This window comes from Gossypium raimondii, chromosome 9, assembly GCF_025698545.1.
Source record: "Gossypium raimondii isolate GPD5lz chromosome 9, ASM2569854v1, whole genome shotgun sequence".
Taxonomy (NCBI): domain Eukaryota; kingdom Viridiplantae; phylum Streptophyta; class Magnoliopsida; order Malvales; family Malvaceae; genus Gossypium; species Gossypium raimondii.
This window is the reverse complement of record NC_068573.1, coordinates 30,865,977-30,880,425: the sequence shown is the minus strand read 5'-3', so window position 1 is coordinate 30,880,425 and position 14,449 is coordinate 30,865,977. Positions and strand designations below refer to the sequence as shown.

General features: G+C 31.6%; 2 protein-coding genes and 1 long non-coding RNA gene across 3 annotated transcripts; 2 read left to right on the top strand and 1 right to left on the bottom strand.

The window, feature by feature from the left end:
* The first annotated feature begins 929 nt into the window (after window positions 1-929).
* Window positions 930-1,821, top strand: LOC128032704 (uncharacterized). The gene is made up of 2 exons (XR_008188981.1): window positions 930-1,187; window positions 1,554-1,821. It is a non-coding gene; the product is annotated as an uncharacterized LOC128032704 (long non-coding RNA).
* A 5,111-nt stretch (window positions 1,822-6,932) lies between these two features.
* Window positions 6,933-9,064, top strand: LOC105798968 (stem-specific protein TSJT1). The gene is made up of 4 exons (XM_012629246.2): window positions 6,933-7,216; window positions 7,823-8,063; window positions 8,170-8,290; window positions 8,744-9,064. The coding sequence occupies exons 1-4, from the start codon at window positions 7,005-7,007 to the stop codon at window positions 8,962-8,964; spliced, it is 795 nt and encodes a 264-aa protein (XP_012484700.1). The 5' UTR covers window positions 6,933-7,004; the 3' UTR covers window positions 8,965-9,064.
* Window positions 9,065-11,294: 2,230 nt separating this feature from the next.
* LOC105798967 (uncharacterized) lies at window positions 11,295-13,132 on the bottom strand. Its single transcript, XM_012629245.2, has 5 exons — window positions 12,969-13,132; window positions 12,648-12,862; window positions 12,356-12,523; window positions 12,058-12,293; window positions 11,295-11,712 (listed from the first exon to the last, which is right to left on the bottom strand). The coding sequence occupies exons 1-5, from the start codon at window positions 13,036-13,038 to the stop codon at window positions 11,466-11,468; spliced, it is 936 nt and encodes a 311-aa protein (XP_012484699.1). The 5' UTR covers window positions 13,039-13,132; the 3' UTR covers window positions 11,295-11,465.
* Window positions 13,133-14,449: the final 1,317 nt, after the last annotated feature.

Genomic DNA, 14,449 nt, shown 5'->3' with positions numbered 1-14,449 from the left:
GCGTCATGGAATAACAATGATAATAATGTAAGTAAAATAATACAAGCACAACTAAAATGAGCAACAAATAAAATACATAATAAACGAATCAAAGATAGATGAAATAAAAATGAATAAAAATCTAAAGCATTTCACAAAAATAATGAACACTTCAATAAATGAATAAATAAATATCAAATAAAACAACGATAACAATACTAATTATAAAAGATGAGATATTTATGTATGTGTATCTATATATTTAAATTATAAATTATATGAACGTATATAGATGTAAATTGAAAAATTTATGCATATGCGTACATATATATATGAAGTGTAAACTATATATAACATATAAGTATTTATATATATAAATATAAAAAAGGGTTATGTACGTGTATATATTATAAATATGTATGTATGCGCATATATATATATATAAAATAAAATTTGAGATTAACAAGACATAGATAATAATAATAATAATAATAATAATAATAATAATAACTTATTAGTTTTAATAATAAAATAACCAAGATATAAACAGAGGGCTAAATTGAATACAAAAAATAAAATTTGGGAACAAATCGCAAATAAATTAGAGGACCCCATCGAACGCGCTGAAAAACTAGGAGGGGCAAATGGGAAATAATCCCACATCCAGCCACGTGTCCCTTTTTAGTGCGTCAGCGGGTCAGGGACCCGATTGAAAATGAAATAAAATTTCGGGGCCAAATGTAAAAAAAAAACAAAGGAGTAAATTAAAAGGCACATAAACGTGGAAGGACCTGGATTGCAAATAACCCATTTTATGAAAACGTGCGGATCCCCCCTGGAGCGGGTCGGGTTGGCCCTCCATACGACGCCGTTTTGGGCCATTGAATCTGGCACCAAACGACGCCGTTTTGCCATAATAAGAGCTGCCATTTTCCTTTCATTTGCTGCCTGTTCTCTTTAACAAAACAAAAAAATGCCCCACCTTTCTCCATTAGGTTTTCGACCAAGTCTTTAGGGGACCAAAAACCAGACCACCGTGCACCGTCACGGCGCCCCCCAAGAACGGCGACGAGCGTCACGCGGGACAGAGCTTTCGGTCCCTCTCCTCTACGAGAAAAAGATAAGAAGGAAAAGGGGTCCCTTCACTCTTTATGCCCGACTTCAGCAATGGAGAGGAGGGACTCCGACGACGAAAATACGGTGCTCAGGTGAGTACCCTTTCCCTTTTTTATTGTTCCCGAATATAGATAAAAATAAAAAAAAGCAAAATCGCAAAGAAAAAAATTTAAAAGATAGAGAAAATAAAAAAAAAACTAATCACCTTGGTTTCTGATTTTTTTATTTCTTAATGTTCCTAGCAAAACCCAAAAGAAGAGAAAAGCCTTTCTTCTTTTACAGTAAATTCGGCTTTTGCCGAAAGGAAAAGAAAAAAAAGTGAAAAAAAATCCCCCCTCTGTTTTTACAATAGTCGATTTTATAACCGAAATAAGAAGAGAGAAAAAAATAAATTAGTCCCCCTTTCCCCTGTTTGTGGTCTGTCTCTATGCCTGGTTGCGTGTTTTTCTTCTTTACAGTGAGTCAGAGATGCGGAGAGGACGTGATGGTGGGCTGGTACGAGCAGAGGGTAGGTATGACAGCAGCGTACGACGCACATGGGAGCGGGATAGAGAAGCGGCGCTGGAAAGGCAAGGAACCCTAGGGTTCCCTGATGTTTTTTTAATTTTTGGGCCCAATTGGGCCAATTTATTTTTTGGGCCTCCTGTTTTTGGGTTAATGGGCCCCGGGCAAATTTGGGCTTGCTCATATATAATACATCAAAAATACTAAAAACATTAAAATAAATATCTCCCAACAAATTAAATTAAAAAAATAATATGTACACTTAAATAAGACTAAGATAGGTGCAACTTAACAAGCAAATGCCTCTAAAATAGTAACAAAATTAACAATAAAACAAAAGTTATACAATATCCAAACAATAACAACAAAATAGTGAAATAGTAGCAAAATAGTGGAGGAAAAAAAAGCAACAAGAAAATAGCAAAAAAAGAAGAAGCAAGAACAATAAAAAAAGCAACAAATTTTTTGTATATTTGGGCTGGGTTAGGCTCAGGCCAAAAAAACCTTGCTTGAGACTCAGCTCATTTTCTAAACGGGTCTTATTTTTTTACCCAAGTCTATTCTTCGGGCCTATATTTTTACTCACACCCTCTCACTTTTTGGGTGGGCTTTCAGGATGGGCCGGGTGGCTCAGCCTATGAAAGGTCAAATTGTACACAAATCATTCAATTCATTATTATTCAACTTCTCTCTTGAGTTAATAAATTCTCTTTGAGTTTTTTTTTTCAAGAATTTCTCTTGAGTTTCTTTTAGAAGAGTTTTAATAATCTTTTCAGATTATGGGGATCAACTTCAAAATTTTTCTTGCCAAACTTTCTTTCTTGGAGGGAAAATTAGAGCCGCTTGAAGGGGGTTATAGATTTTTTGTATTTCCAAGACTTTTTAGGACTTTTACATACCACGTTCTATCTTTTCATCTATCTTCTTTATTTTCTTCCTTATTTTTCTAATCGTAGATTTATTATTATATTTTAACTATCTTAGTTATTTATTTTAATTGCTTTATCTAACTTGGATTTGATTGTGTTTCAGGTTGTGTCAAAATCCAAGTTTCTTTCCAAATGTCTAGAGCCCTAAGTCAAATTTGCGATTTTGACAAACTTTATGATCCACTTCCTCATTCATCTGCCTTATTCCTTATCACTTAGACTCAAACAAGTCATGTGTCAAGGGAGGAGGCTCTTGGCAAGGTTTGGCAGAGGGTCAGGCAAAGGATGCGTAACAATTGCTCTCAGTTGATAGGGAGGTTAAAACTGTCTTCTCTTAAGACAAATGTGTTGAGTGAAGTCTCCTTTAAGAAGCAGGTGTGTGGCGAGATGTTTTGGTGTGGTGCAGGATATAGATTTGAAATTTGCATGTTTGAAATTTTTTTTTAACTAGTGATTTAATTGCTAACTTGATCGGTTTTGAATATGTCTTGGTTCTCCTAGTTTCGTCGAAAAATTAGGTTATAAAAATCCTAAATCTGTTTCCGGCTCACATGAATAATTCTAAAAATAAAACAAAAACCTATGTGGAGATGATAGTTTACGATCTAATTACATATCCCAAATTTATTAAAACCTAAAATTACATCCAATCTAATTTTAGGAATCAAAATATTAACAAAATTACTTTATCATATATGTAATTAAATACAATTATTTACATACATAACCCAAAACATACATATAATTAAAAGAATGTCACACCTTATCAAAATTAACCAAACATAAATAAGAGAAAATTCAAGATCAATTTATATTATAAACGTAACACAACCTGATTTTGATTCTAGTTATTGAAAAAAATAAGGTTAAGAAAACGACTTTGATACTTGGTGAGAAAAAGCATTTATTTGTGAATGCACCCATTTCTCTAACTTCATCATTTTCATTCATCTATGTTCATTTGATCCTACATACAATTCATTTTTGGTTTTAACAAGCTAGCAAAGGGATCGATTAAATATATATAATTAAGGCTCAAATAATTTATAATTAAGTTCTAGCTTTTCGCTTATTAATTATGAACTTATTTAGTCACGAAACCATTCCACTATAGTATTGCGACTGAGCTCTCCCTAATTACATATCATTACGAAAACTACTTAATAAGTGTTCGTCTAATGACTTTTTCATAAGTGTGTTATCCTCATAGGATATCCTTAATCTCTTTGGAATAAATTCATTCTCCCAATATGAATCTATTTTATCTCATGTTAACCATTACATTTTCCTTCATGAAAAGTTAATTACTATCAAATAGTAATCGAGTCATTTGTTGTAAAGACAAACGACCTGCGATCACGTTTACTTTTTATCTATCATGTAATGTTAATGAGATGATATATTTACCTATTAGTTGAGCTATGAATTTCATTATTGTAAATAGTACTGCATACCGTGGAAGTCAGATAACCAATGAACCAATATTTGCTTTCATTTTGTTTTGCGTGCAAAAAATATTAAGAACAATATATAAAGAATATTAATGTAATTAATGGATATTTTATTAAACCAATTTATTAAAAAATATAAATAAATTTAGACAAAAAATACTATAGGAAAGGCACTAAATCTCAACACTTTGTTGAGGTAATTGAGTGATGTATCATTAGACTCAAGTGAGGCATATGTTAGTGTAACTTTTTCATTATGCTTGAAGGAGGGTTAGACCTAGAATATGTATCAGTTGGCTAAACTCACCACAATGGAGAGGTGTTCCAAAGGCGACCGCAATGAAAGTGTTTTCAGTTGCACCCAATTTTTTTCCAAAACGCACTGGCCTTGGATTGCATCCAAACAGGCATTTTCTTGCTAAAAAAAAAAAATCAATAGATAAAGGGAAATGGAAAGTAGGGAAGATAATTATGATATTTATAATATTAAATTATTATTAAGTGTAATTATTTAATTGTAAAGTAAATTCAAAGTAAAATTAGTTTATTATATTCAGCTAGAGCGAGTTACATCAGGTTGATGTTAGGTTAAGAAAAAATTCTTGGCCCAAGATAATTATCAAAACAATTTAAAATATATGATAATAAATTTTATATTAATATTTTCTCTAGCATAATTATATTTAGAAAACAATAATAGTATATAAAATTAATAAAAAATAAAAATTATTATTTTATTTTGATACAAATATTTAAAAGAATCACGACGTGTTGGACTGAGTTAAGTCAGGCCAAAGTCAAGCATAATTTTGATTTTTTTTTTCAGGTTGGGTTCAGAGCGGTAAATTAATATTTAATTTTGAGTCGGGTTCAGAACGCATAAATTAATATTTGTTTTTCGGTTGAGTCTGGATCAAAGTTATGTTGAAAATATATTGAGTTGTGATCGGAACAAGCAAAAAACTGTCTCACTTTACCGGTTGTCATCTCTAAACTTGACTAACTTATGGGTAAAAGTAGTTCCTTGTACTAAGTAGCTTCAGTTCAACTCGAAACTTATAATTAGCAATGCAATTAGAATTATGTTGAATTTTATATTTCACCGTTGATGTAGTGATAAGATATATAGAAAGATAATTTAATTCAAATATTAAAAATAGTATTATTAAAAAGAGAAAATATGATTGTGATGTAAAATAGCTTAATTATAAAAGAAAAAAAAAGATTTCAAACAAATTTTATCTTTAAAGTTATATATTTATGAATAAAATGAAATTAAAATGGTAATGGAAATAAAAAGAAAAAGAAAAAAGAAAAAAAGAAAATGGTTGATGTTATTATAAAATGAAGACGTCGAATATTGGATGATCTTATCGTTTCCGACAGTTCTGAAAGTCAGCGGCAGAAACGATGTGCTGACTCAGTTCACCCTCACTTCCTCACCGTTTATTAATTTAGCCTCTAAATTATATTATATTAATTTTATATTTAACTTTTATTCTCACTTTGATTAAATTATTTTATATTTTATATTTAATTATTTTCCCATAATTGTTTAAATTAGATTAAATCGATGGGTTAAACTAATTTAATTAAAAATTAATTAGGATATTAATTTAAAAGGAGAGATTAAATTGATTAATTTGAAAATCGAGTTAAAAATTCATTAAATTAATTTTTTAATTTTATTTAATCAAACAAGACGAATTGATCAGATTGTTCAATTGGTAGCATAATGTCAAATTTAACCCTCAACGTTTACATATTTTATCAATTTGATCATTATTCTCTTTCTAAGCTAAAAGAATCGAATCACTTTTTTTAATAAAAATGCTGACTAAAACATTAATTTTTAGCGATGTTAATCCAAATGTACTTTATACTAATATGATACTATTTATCTTATATGTCATATTAACAAATAATTAAAAGTTATGAAATATTTAAAAATAAAAAATATAAAAAGTTCATAAAAGTTAAAAAGAATAGCATAAGGTACATATAGATTGTTATGCATATGTTTTAAAATTTTAGTTTGTATTTCTATTAGAAAAACAACCATCTGAGTTTTTTTTAAAGTTGATGGTCAGATTCGACTATTTTTAAAAGGTTAAGAGTCAAATTTAATTAAATAATAAAATTGATAAAAGATGTAAAAAAATAATTTAATATTAAATAAGAAATAAATGTAATATTACGCCATTTGCGAGTGAAGAAGAAGAAGAATTTGGTGAGGAGTTGGAATCGTGAGTTTTAAGGCATCACCGACTATCGTTTCAATCAAATAAGAAAAATGCATAATTAAATATTCACAACGAAACTCCTAAGTCATTGTTTATATTATCTTTAATACTCCAGATTTAATTATAATGTTTTTCCGTCAATTTGACATAAATTTTATTGGTGTAATAATAAATTTAGCTATCATAATTTATACATTCTATAAATTTGTCACGATGTATTTTTGTTAATTTGTTGAGGCTGAATGTGTAAATGTTGAAGTTGAACTTTTTAGAATCAAGACCAAATTAACAAAATATGTAAACACCAGGAGCTAAGTTTGTTACTATTCTAATCGAAATTATGCACAATTGACGAAAGATATTAACACCATAATTACTCACTTTTAAAATTTACAGGGACCAAATCACAGTGCTCAATTTTTTGATAGGTACTAATTTGCTCAAATTTGAAAGTGGGAGGGATTGGAGAGGTCTTTTTACCCAAAAGAGCTAAAACGGATTAAAATTAGATCACTAAAGTTCCAAGAAGGGCAAAGTGAAATTAGACCATTTAACAGAAACCCACTCAATCTCCTTCCTACTTCCAACATTAAAGAAAATTGGGTACATATACCGAAGATCTTGTCGAGAAAAAACGTGTAACCAAATCATACATCTATTGACATTGGATAAGGTTTCCACGTCATCATCTCTCTCCCTCAACATTATATATATATCGTCACCGTACTCGGTGTTCCTCATATTGATTATTCGTTCAGATCTGTGTATTCAGCAAAGGAAATATGTTGGCAATATTCAGCAAAGGGATAGTGAATCCACCCCAAGAGCTGCAGAGTCCAGCTTCATTCACTTCATCAATGAAGCCTAAGCTTCCCTTTGAAATCCTTAATGGTTTTGTTTCTTCAAATCCCACCAACGCTTTTTCAATGCGGTTTGGATCTTCGGCTTCTTTGGCTTATGTTCCACCCCACAATCCTTCCTCCACTTATAAAAGGTAATCATATTCTCATTAAATTATGGTTTTGATCCCTTGCTTATATTTTTAATAGGTGCGAAGTTAGAAAAAAAATTTAAATTTAAATCGAGTTATATTATTTTAATAATCTATATTTTTAATTTTTTTAAAAAAATAAATTATTAAAAAATTCAAAATATAATTTTATTAAAGAAATAAACATGAAATTTCTCATTTAAGGACCATGGCCTGTCAACCCCTAAGTTCGCCCTTGGGGTTCAACCTTTGCATGTGCAAAGTTAGAAATTTTGTATTAAAAGAAGTTTTTAGGTGGGGTTAAAATTAAATTTTTACGTTAGAAAGGATTTTGATTAAATTTAGTATAACTTTTATGGAGGGATCTAATATGAAAGTAATCCATTTTAGTAAGGGATCAAATTATTAGGGATCTAGGATTCACTAATAACATTATAACAATAATAGAGGGATCAAATTATCGTAAATTAAAGTATAAAAATTAAATCTTATATTTGAGTATAATAGATGGACTAAACTATAATTTAACCTAAATACTTCAACAATACATTAAAAAGAAAAAAGGAAACCCTTTTTCTTTTGTTTAATGTTTTATGACTGAAATTGCAGGTTGTTTAGTGGAGTGGATGAAATGCATTGCATATTCATGGGTAATTTGAACAATCTATGTAGCCTCTTAAGGCAATATGGTCTATCAAGGGGCACCAATGAAGCAATGTTCATCATTGAGGCATATAGGACCCTTAGAGACCGTGGTCCATACCCACCACATCAAGTCCTCAACCACATTGAAGGTAGCTATGGGTTCGTCATCTACGATGCCAAAGCTCGAACAGTATTTGCTGCAGTGGTAAAGAGTTAACTCGAAATTAAAATTCGAAGTTACTTCAATTGGTTCATTCGTATTCGCTTCTCGTATCTCGGGTTTAATTTTATGTTTATTTAATGTGATGTAGAGTGCAGATGGAGGGGTTGAACTCTTTTGGGGAGTTGCAGCTGATGGATCTGTGGCTGTTTCAGATGATTTAAAGGTTATAAAAGAAAGCTGTGCCAAATCGTTTGCACCATTTCCTGCTGGTATGTGTTTTTTTGTTAAAATATGCTTTGTAGTCCTTGTACTTACATAAAATTTAACATTTAGTTCTTATATTTAAAATGTTAAAAGGAATTAAGTCCTCCTCCTACTTTTTTTTCTATTTAAAAATCTCAGCCCATTCGTTAAAATTGTAAGTATTTTCTATCAAAATTTATCAACTTGAAATTTTGATTAGGCTGATATATGTTTGATCGGAAATAAACATAGTAAGTTGATAAATTTTATCAGAAACTACCAACTACGATAATGATTAGATTAGGATTTTTTATGAAAAAGTAAAATGATTGAATTTTAGTTTTTAAAATATAAAGATTAAATCTCAAATTTTATTATTCTTTTTAGGTTTAATTGTGAATTTAGCCCTTATATTATGTTAAAATTTGATATTTAATCACTCTACTCTAATTCAGCTTGATTTTTTTTTTTAAATGTAGGATGTATGTTCTATAGTGAGCAAGGATTGATGAGTTTTGAGCATCCAAAGAGCCAAATGAAGGCAATGCCTAGAATTGATAGTGAAGGAGTGATGTGTGGAGCTAATTTCATGGCCGATGTTCAGTCGAGAATAAGCGGAAGTAGTGGTGGTGGCAGCGGCCGCGGCATGCCACGAGTCGGCAGTGAAGCTAATTGGGCGCTGCGAGGCTCGAAAGCTTGATTGATAAGATATATACTAACAAGATTGGGATATGATATGCATCCCCACGGAATTTATTCCTTATGATTTTTAATGATTATTGTGTTTTCCTTTGGCTTTATTACTCTTGTTTATGAATTTTATCACTTTAAAATTTAGAAAGAAATGTTCGATAGATAAAAAGGCTAAATGACTTTTTTTCACCCTCGAACTATATAAAAATTTTATTTTAGCCCTTCAAAATTTTTTCCATACCTTTTTTGACCCTCAAATTATAGTCTTTGGTCAAAAAGATGGAAAAAAATTAACTTTTTTGCTAACTTACTAACATGGCATCTTAGTGCTCACGTGGCATTTGTGATAAAAATTATAAAATCTATAAAAAAATTAAATTAAGTTTTTTTTGGTTAAAAAGAACAATACTAAGTGATTACATCGAAACAATCAAACTCGTGTAAAAGCAGTACTCTCGAACTGCAAAACCCGTTGTACTAAACTTTATTGGTGGATCTATAAATATCAATAAATTCGATGTACCATTATTTTCGTACTTAACCGTTTTATTAGCAATCGCATTTTGAGATCTTGGAGTATGACAATGTCTTATCTTCCAAGTTCGTATGAAAATGCAATTAATTAAACGTAATTGTACCAGACTACTACTGGCAACTCTAGCAAAGTCTCAACTAGAAGTGCATTATTGTATTCTAGTTTTAATTGCCTGAATCCTTTCTCTCATGCTATGCGCAATCTTTCCAGTATGATACGCGCTTCAACTCGAAAAGTTGTTTTCCTACCAACCGCTATTGAAAACCCATACAACCATCACGTATCAGCATCTCTAAACACGCTTCCCACCGAAGTACAATTGCTAAAGTACGACACAACTCCACCCGTGTTAGTTTAACCCACCCTTTCTTTGGTGGTGACCACCATATAGCCGACACCATAGGATTCAGTTGAGGCCCGATTGAATCCAACAGTGGTCATTCAGGGGTACATGCAATGAAAAGTAGGCTGACTAGTCTTTTATATTGGAAGGGTTTAACCAATGATGTTAAGAGATGGTGAGAGAATGTTTCACATGTCAGAGGTGTAAATCAGAAAAGGTTGCTTCCACAGGACTGTTGCAGCCTCTGCCCTTAGAGAGGGCTTGGTTATCCATTTTTATGTACTTCATAGAAGGACTCTCTTGTTCAAGAGGTAAGAGTGTTATTTTTGTGGTGGTTGATCGCCTTACTAAGTATGGTTATTTTTTTGCCCTAGCACACCCCTTTATTGTTGTTGCTGTAGCTCAAGAATTCATGGACAATATCTATAAATTACACGGTATGCGAGATTCACTGAAGTCTTGAATAGATGCCTTGAAGGATATTTGAGATGTATGTCTGGGGAGAGGCCACAAGACTGGGAGAGTTGGCTTCCATTGGCTGAGTGGTGGTACAACTCCACCTTCCACTCACCCATTATGAGGCATTGTACGACCAAGCTCCCTCTCATCACATGCCATATTTGGTTGGGGCATCCCTGGTAGCTATTGTGGATAGAAGTCTACAACAACGTGAGGCCGCGAGGAAACTAATCCAATTTCACTTGAGAGGGCTCAGGACAGAATGAAACAAGAAGCAGATAAGCATAGGACAGAGAAAGTCCTTTCCGCGATTCTTCTTCTTTTTATACATTTATTTTTATTTTTTGAAAATTAATTGATTAGTGACGTGACGTGGTGCTGATTGTGTGGGTTGAAATGCCACACCATAAGTTACAAAAAGATGAAAAAAGAATTTAAAGGCTAAATAGTTTTTTTTTCATAGTTCAAGAGTGAAAAAAACTCATTATGCCTAAATAAAATGCAAGAGCTACAATTTCAAAATAACTGAAACATTTATCAATTTTGAAAAAATAAAACATACAACATAAACATGTAGAATTGTATTGTAGGTGGTGAAAATGCCATAGTTGCCACTGTATTAGAAATAGGATCGCAACTTTTTCCCCTTACTAAAAATTTAGATAAATTAATCTTTATACGAGTCAATTATTTCTTCTGTCAAAAATTTCATTCTATGTATCACAGCCCTGTTGTTTAATTTAGTCCCTCCACATTAACAATTTCATCTATTTATTCTATTAAAAATACTACTCATTTTGCTTGAATTAGTCCTTTCGTGTCAACATGAGGCACATTATTTAGTTATTGCATCAGTCATGTCAGCACTTAACAATAAAAATGGACTCTTTGATCTTGCATGCAATAAATAATTTATCTATTTTCTAAGTAGAGAGGATAAAATATAATCCAATTACTTCAGCGTATTAATAAAAATAAACAACCAACGCGGAGAATCAAATTCATCTAAAAATTAATGGTATCTTGCATTTAGGGTCTCCACTACCAGTGGGTCTCTGATTTATTCCAGTCAATAAAACCATACACATAGCCTGTTGTCCCCTAATTACATTACAGTAACTGTGTTTCATATCCATACAAACACCATTCAAATCTTAGACACGGCACACTATCACATATGGCTCCGGAGGAAGTCCAGAATTAGCTCGTTCACGAGCTCGGGTGATTGCTCTTGAACAAAGTGGGTTCCTTCAGGCAAATATATTATATCCAAATCAGGTACAAGTTCTTTTGCCTTCCCAAACTTTATGTATTCTTCCATCCCAGGAAATTTCAAGACATAATCTTTGCAACCCATTATCAGTAATGCCGGAACTTTAACTATTGGATCTGTTATCCCAAAGTCTTCATCGAATGACCTACAAAAAGCATAAACCTGAACTAAGACACAACTAGTTTACAGAAACTTGCAATCGTAGTGTGGTTAATACTTATAAGCGTTGCATTCTACACAACTCTATACGCTGATGGTATGGTCAACCTGCTGCTGCTATGACCTACAAAAAGCATAAATCGAAACTAAAACTTGACTAGTTTGAAACTTGCAATCGTAGTGTGGTTAATACTTAAAAGCATTGCATTCTACATGACTCTATATAGGCTGATGGTATGGTCGACCTGCTGCTATTTCATATCCATAATGACAAAAGGACCATGAAATGCTCGGAATATATCACTGGTTTTTGTTAGGAATAACGCCATACCTATATGGAACTTGTAATGCAGTCTTGAATCCGGATTTCTCATATAAAGCTCCGTATGTTGCGAGATCTTCCTCGGTGAACCAAGGTGGAAGAGGAACAGAAGCATCCACCATATCCATGACCTCCTGTTTTTCATCTGCGATTGGTATTTCACTTCTCGAGAACAGTATGTAGATGTTCCTCACAACGGTTTTAGCATCGAATCGTCCGAAATCAGCCTCCGCTCGTCCAGGTTCCTGCAGGAAATCCAAACCAAATAAAAACAGTACATTTCAACAATAAGTAATCCAAAACATACATTCCATCTTGAAATGTAGAAGCCTTCCGGGAGAGACTCTCGATACTTCCGAGGTTCCAAAGGAACATGTGGGACACCCAATGTTACAACACACGACACTCGATGGGGATGAAGCAGAGTTAACAGATAAGCAGGTCTGACCCCAAAATCCTTTGCAACAACGAAAACCTACGCACATAAACATAGAACAAAGCAACGAAAGGTAAAGAACCAATGATGCACATTTTCACTCAAGCAAACAACAGCAACATGGTGTGCATATACAAGTTTATAAACCCTAACTCATTCGAACCTTATTAATTCCCAGGTGATCTAAGATAGCAACAAGGTCGGCAACGAGGTCGGCAAAGGTTGTCTTTTCGGGTTCGGGTGGTATGTCGGATAGTCCGTAACCTCTGTAATCGGGTGCAAGGGTACGGAACCCAGCATTGGCTAAAGCTACCATTTGGTATCGCCATGAATACCATATCTCAGGGAATCCATGTAAGAAGAGTACCACGTTAGAACCTGAAGATGAAATTGGAAAACCCAAAATTATTCGATTAAAATAAGTCGATGAATATGGTAAGAGAAGTGGAGAAAAATCAAATCGAAGTGGAACCCATTTTTTTACCTTCACCGAGATCTGCAACGTGAAATTTTAGACCTCGTACAGTGATGAAGTTGTGCTGGATTTGATCCATTGTTATGTGCTAAGCTTCGTTTTTTTTGTTATGTTTTTCTTTGTTAGTTCAGCAGTGAAGCTTCGTTGAAAAAATAGGAAACCAGATAGGTTTGGACCCAAAGGGATTACGTTTCAGGCCCATGAGTAAGGTTCTAATAATGGTGAAATACATTAGTTAGAGATTATGAGTCCATTTTTATTTTGGTCTCTAAATTAAAACGTTATAATTTAGTCACTAATATTTTTAAATTAATCTTCAATTTTTATATTTTTATTAATTTTATCTTAATCATAAATAAAATTATAAAAAATTTATATTATTTTAAAAATTTATAAAATTATAAAATTAAAAATTAAATAAAAGTAGACAAAATTAAAAATGGAGAAATTGAGAGAAAATTGAAATTCTTTTTATATTATTTGTATAAAAAGATCCAATATTCATTATTTAAAAACATAGAAAAATAAAACACTAAGCAAAAATTTTTTTTGTTTTTTATCACTTTTGTTTTTTAACATAGCTTTTCATTACAAGAAAAAAAAACATAATATAAATTGTTTTTACAATTTGGGTTTTGAAAAATAATTTAAATGAATTTAAAAGAAAAATTTTGTGGTACATTTTATATTTTTTGACTAAAATAAGGGATCAAGTTCAATTTCACAAGCTTCTATAGTATAAATTCTGGATGTTCTTCAAGGGTCTGGAACTCAACTTGACAATATTACTACTTTGGTTTCAAAAAACACTAAGGAAGCATGTAATGATTTTTTTTGTTTCGTTTTTTATTATTTGTTATTGAATTTTATTGAATGATAATTTTATTTATTTCCTACACATATTAGTCATTCAAAAACAACATATTCGAGATTTTATATTTCTAGAATTTTTATGTATAATTTTTCTATTTTTAAAAAATAATTTTATATAAAATAAGAGTTAAATGGATAGGAAATATAAGATTCAAGGACTAAAATTGTTATTGTACCATATAAAAAGGGTCATGTAACATAGAAACAAATTTTAAAATATTAGTGAACAAATTGTAATATTTTTAGTTAAGTGATAAAAATAAAATTTATCCATAATTAAATGATTAATGGTGTAATTTACCCATATTTTATATGAATAATATAAAAATTAAACCTGTGGAAAAATCGGACAAAGATTTCGTAAAGTCGGCTTTGAAGCCAATAGAAAAGATAATACTAAATAGTTACATCGAGTTAGGCTAATTACAAAATTGAAGATCAAATTCATGATTTTTTTTGGTGAATTATAAAAGGAGGGCAAAGCACTAAAAGCAATGCAATTAGCGCGACTCGGACTCAAGTCACACCTGGGACAATAAATACTCTAGCCATCAGACCAACACACAAGGTTTAAATCCATGATATTTTTAGTCATCGTCGGTCCAATTGGTTAATTC

Excerpts from the sequence above, each read along its gene's own strand:
- LOC105798968 (XM_012629246.2), top strand. The coding sequence starts at position 7,005 with ATGTTGGCAATATTCAGCAAAGGGATAGTGAATCCACCCCAAGAGCTG. Across the intron at positions 8,064-8,169 it reads GAACAGTATTTGCTGCAGTG|AGTGCAGATGGAGGGGTTGA; the intron begins GTAAAGAGTTAA and ends AATGTGATGTAG. Across the intron at positions 8,291-8,743 it reads GTTTGCACCATTTCCTGCTG|GATGTATGTTCTATAGTGAG; the intron begins GTATGTGTTTTT and ends TTTTAAATGTAG.
- LOC105798967 (XM_012629245.2), bottom strand. The coding sequence starts at position 13,038 with ATGGATCAAATCCAGCACAACTTCATCACTGTACGAGGTCTAAAATTT. Across the intron at positions 12,524-12,647 it reads ATCACCTGGGAATTAATAAG|GTTTTCGTTGTTGCAAAGGA; the intron begins GTTCGAATGAGT and ends TTATGTGCGTAG. Across the intron at positions 12,294-12,355 it reads TCTACATTTCAAGATGGAAT|GAACCTGGACGAGCGGAGGC; the intron begins GTATGTTTTGGA and ends GATTTCCTGCAG.